Consider the following 5,095-nt stretch of genomic DNA (forward strand, 5'->3'; position numbering starts at 1 on the left):
ACACACACACACACACACACACACACACACACACACACACACACACATTACAGAAGCTCACCAGTTACACAGAGGCACATTCACTCCCCTTCCCTTCTACCAGCTGTCTCTGTGTTGAAACCAATGACAACACAGGCTGAAAACCACCATGTTTACTGGCAGCTCTGGCAGAAAATAAAAATGATGTCGTCCACTGATTTGTGGTAAGAAGTGTTTCTAAGAACTTAAAAACAGGGTGGGACAACTGAGTCACCAATTAGCGTCACTTGAACAGCACTGACTGGGTTGATGCAGAGAGGAACACGGGGGAAGTGGTGAGAAAAGCGTGAGTGTGTGGGTGATCTAAGAGTGATGCAGCATCTTGCTATCGCGCCATCACCCGTTCCAGGAACAGGAAACCACACATGTCAACCTCGTGGTGGCGCTAGAGGAGAAGTAAAGGGATCACCAAAGTCTTGAGGGTTTCTTTTTTGTGTGTGGATCATGAAGATCTGTATCTTTGTGGCAGTCCGTCCACTAATAACAGAGATATTCCAGCCTGGAGCAAAGTGGTGGAAAGATCAACCGATCCAGTGGAGCTGAATCACCCATCTGAACAACAGTAGCATCCCTGTTTGGCTCGTCCTCCCTTGTGCAATGGCTGGTGATTCAGCAGAACCGAACACAGACCCCAACGCCGATCAATGCGAGATTACCCGCAGCATTCCACCGGCGTCGGGGAGCAGACCGTCAGCCGAGAGGAAAAGGCATTCCTCTAAACACTAAACCAGCCGGTGTCACTTAGGACACAGACCATCCGGTTTCCGAAAAGACTGACCGCACTGAACAATCACCAGAACCCTTGTGTTTGAACTAAAACAGTATCGGGTACCTGAGGTCATCATAGTGACATATCTGTCTGCTTCTTATCCTCAGTTGCTTCCTGCAATTGTCACTCCTTTTAAAAAGACAAAATCAATACGAGAAGATAACCTTGGCAACATTTTCCCTGATTATTCTAACTTTTATTGGCCCTTACTGTGATTAGCACTTGCACTAGTTACGTCAACTCAAATGTTGTGTATATTAATGCTTTGTATATGTGTATTTTACTACATTTGTTAGATAGTGTCTCTGATCATTAAGTAGGTGTACCGCTTACTGTTTTACGTGATGTAAACCACCAGTCAAAGCCTCGTGCTGATATTTAACGGCTCTCCATCGGCATGTTGACTTCACTGATGTGCAAACAAAACGGCTCAGTTTTATAGTTGAAGAGTTGTTACACTGTGTGCCATGCACTTGTATTAATATCCGATTTCATGCATTTTGTCCCAGTTATTTCCACTTCATCCTCACAGTTCTAAAAATACAAACAAACCAGAAGTTAAATTGAGAAAGCATGTCTGGCTTTCCTTCAGTAACCAAATGGCAGTTTTCTGGTGGTCAAGCAGTAACAATAGCAATCTTTCAAATATCAGCTGTTTTTTCCACATGACAACTGTAGATTATTTGGCCTCGAGGAGAATGTGAGCTAACTGTTTTCCACTTGGTGCTTATGCGTGTTTTGTTGCATTATTAAGTCCGGAGTGTTGGCAAAAAAGCTAATTTCAAAAACCAAACCTGCCACTCAGGCTGGTCCTCTCTAAGTTTGAATATTTCTAAAAGTATTTATCAGAAATGAGGTATCAAATCATGTGTTGGTCATGTGTTGATGAATGTGTAACGGCACATCTGTTGATTACTTTCCAGGAGACGTCACTAACGTGTCCTTCTGTCCTTTTCCTCGTTTACAGGGAGATCCGCCAGCTCTCGGACAAGGAGAACAGAGAGAGAGGGATCTGGCATCACCAGCCCCAGTAAGTAGACTGCACCCCTGAAACTTCCTTCCATACATTCAGCACACACGTAGAGCAAACACGCGTTCAGTGCATATCTGGAGGACTGCCCCACTGAGGGATCCAAGTTCATGTATCATCCATCCAGATTTGGTCATTGTCAGAGTCATGCACTGCCTTTACCAGCTTCCATTCCCTCACTGTTCCTGTAAAGTATTACGTAAGTCTGTGTCACTGACCCCCAGCAGAGGGATGTGGTAACACCGAGGGCGGAGCAGACACTGTTTCCTGCACAGATAACAGCTGATAGCAGGTAAACAACAGATCACAGACGCAGTGATAAAGAGAGTTTTAGAGACTGGCACATTGTTCCACAAAAAACAGAAGACATTCGTGTTTTGGTGCACATGCTGGTGTCTGAGTTATCGTGTCTGTGTATGTGGATGCTTTTTTTAGTCTGTGTGTGTTGAAAGGTGTGCCTCTTTCTTATCTACAGAAGACAATTTCCCCAAAAGCCATCAAAAGAAACACACACTCAAGTTTGCACACAAAAATGGTAGACTGTATGTGAAGGCGCACACTCAGCATGTGAGGTCGGCATGTGTGTCGTTCGGTGGCGGCCCGTTTTTTGCAGCATGCACGCTATGACTTGCAGCATGAGATCACTTCCTTTCCTGTTCATTTTGACACCTTTTAATCAAAATGCATAAACATGCAATATCTCCATTCGTGATCTGTGTGTGCTTGCAAATTGTTTTTGTGAAACCGGCCCCAACAGACAGCTGACAGGCGACGAGACAGCAGACACATTCTGACAGTGCACGGTGATTGTTCTGCGAAAAACGTATGTGTCCACGCAGAAGAGTATCTGGAGGTCATTAAATACATCAAAAAAGGAGCTAGCACAAAACAAATAGAGGTTTTGAGAGCAAATGAGGATAGCAGCATGAGGGTCATCAATTAGATGTGAGTTACCATGAGTACTTCCTCCGACACAGTCTAGACTCTAGAAACAGCTGTGAAATGAATTTGATGAATTTGGGTGTTTCCTTTTCACGTTGACAAGTGCTCAGAATCTGCCTAAATACCTGGAGAGGGGCATATATATATATATTTTACTGAGTGTTCACAAAATCCCAAAACATGCTCCGCAAAAGTGTTTTAAAATCGGTTTTCTGAACCAGTGACAGATTCACACACATATACACGCAGACACACACAAAAAGCGTACTGACAGACACATACACACATGCAGATATGCATAAGTAGATACACACACATACAGGTTGTCGGGAAGTGCTTAAGGGTGAGGATAAGGCCCTGCTTGTCAGCAGACCTCCCTAGCGTTGATGCAGTTGCCACGGTGTGTGTGTGTGTGTGTGTGTGTGTATGTGTGTTTGGAGGGAGATGCCCCATACAAAACATCTGCCAACAGGGCAGATTTATGAGCCAGCGGGCGGGTGTTTGGGAGGATGCTTTACTGTAACCTCAACTCATGACACACACACACACACACACACGCACACAAAGGTCTATCCAACACTGTCCCTATTGTTGATCTGTGTGTGGTTAATTCCCATCTGGCTGTCAGCAGATCCTGCTGTACTGGTCACTCACACAACGAGTGCTGATCCCAGTCAGAGGTGTGCATGTTTACAAGGTGAAACAACCTCCGTTTCAATTTTCTTCCAACAGTGATTAAATTATATTAAAATGATTACTATTGTCACATTTAATAAGGACCCAGCAAGCTATACTTAAAAAAACATTTTCACCTTATTATCTTGGATCTGAAACAAGAACATCCCTTCTGCCTTTATTGAGACCTGACAGCGTCACATTATTTGGCAAATTGGCAGCAAAATTATGAATTGAATGTGTAAAGTGTTTAATTAGCTGGAGGGAGTGAGTGCTCCACCCAGAACAGCTTCTCTCATCTCCGTATGATTTGGGGTGAAGCATCACAGACTGTTTGAGTTGGAAACTAAATCTTCAGGACTGAGTGCCTGATGAGTGCTTTATTATATGGGAGCTGATCTTTCCACACACCTCCTGACAGGTTTGTGAGGCAGGCTCTGTACTTCTGGCAACATGCAGGCAATCAGAGTTACATGTTTTGGCCATTTGGGACCGCCAGTGTGCACATTTTCCTCATGTCATCACCCAGTGTGCACCAAAACTAGGCAGCTGGCTTTAATGAAAGAATGAATGAACACATCACGAGAGACGGATGAATAAAAGAAAAACAAGCACGCACACGCGCACTAAATGCTAACATGAATACACAAATGCATTGCACACGCAGATCAACATACAATACACAAAGGCAGTGGAGTGGTGTGCGTTGCACAAGACGTCAGACGGACATGTCTGAGTGTGTTTGATCTCTCTATCAGAGCTCAGACGCTCGCCCTGTGGCCTCTGACCCCCGGCGCAGTGTGAGGGACATGCCAAAGGTCAGAGGTCATCTGAGTTTCCTGAACGCAGACACGGGTCTGAGCAACATCTCAGAGCGAGGGCTGGGGTTTCTCCAATCTTATTAACTAGTCACTCTTTCACCCTTTCTCTGTCTTAGATATTCACTCTTGCTGTCATTTTCCCCCACACCCGCCTCTCCTCTTAGGTCTTAAAAACATTTTAAGGACGTGTGTTTTGATAGAGTCCCCCCTCACTTCCACCTTGTATTGTTTTTGCATGTCAGTATTATTTCAACAGGCTATCATCCTTCCACACGTTTACAAAGCCAGAGCTGTGCCCAATTCATGAGGAAGTCTAGACAGTCTTTCACTCCAGCTCGACAAGTTTGCTGTTGGTATCAAATGAATCAAGGCCTCACACACACAAGGAACATTATAAGTATGCAGGCGAAAGAGTTTGCAAGTCCAGCAGGTTATTTAAGTCTGTAAGGAGCCTGTCCATGTCACATGGCGGAGCTAATGGTTTCTATTTTCAAGATACAATGCTGCTTCAGTCTTTTGGTCTCATCAGAGGAGAGAGAGAGAGAGAGAGAGAGAGAGAGAGAGCTGCGAATGCAACATATGATAAGCACATGGCGATGTCGTAATTCTGAATTCATTAGCAAGACACACTGAAGGAATCAAACTGGGGAGAGGGAGGGAGAACAGAGAGCCCGAAAGGAAAGAGAGAGTAAGGAGAGGAGGAAGAGGAACGGAGGGAGGGAGGGAGGGAGGGAGGGAGAGAGAGGAGAGAAAGGGAAGTCCAAAAAAAGAAAGAGAGAGAGAGAGAGAGAGAGAGAGAGAGAGAGAGAGAGAGAGAGA

General features: G+C 44.8%; 1 protein-coding gene across 1 annotated transcript in view; it reads left to right on the top strand.

The window, feature by feature from the left end:
• Window positions 1-5,095, top strand: part of LOC116397003 (neuronal-specific septin-3-like) — a 63,150-nt gene that overhangs the window by 8,518 nt on the left and 49,537 nt on the right. Inside the window, exon 2 of the mRNA XM_031872081.1 lies at window positions 1,776-1,838. Within this exon, the coding sequence (XP_031727941.1) occupies window positions 1,776-1,838 (63 nt within the window). The remainder of the gene's footprint in view (window positions 1-1,775; window positions 1,839-5,095) is intronic.

The sequence above is a fragment of the Anarrhichthys ocellatus genome, unplaced genomic scaffold (genome assembly GCF_004355925.1).
Source record: "Anarrhichthys ocellatus isolate YVR2014 unplaced genomic scaffold, GSC_Weel_1.0 scaffold62, whole genome shotgun sequence".
NCBI classification, from domain to species: Eukaryota; Metazoa; Chordata; class Actinopteri; order Perciformes; family Anarhichadidae; genus Anarrhichthys; species Anarrhichthys ocellatus.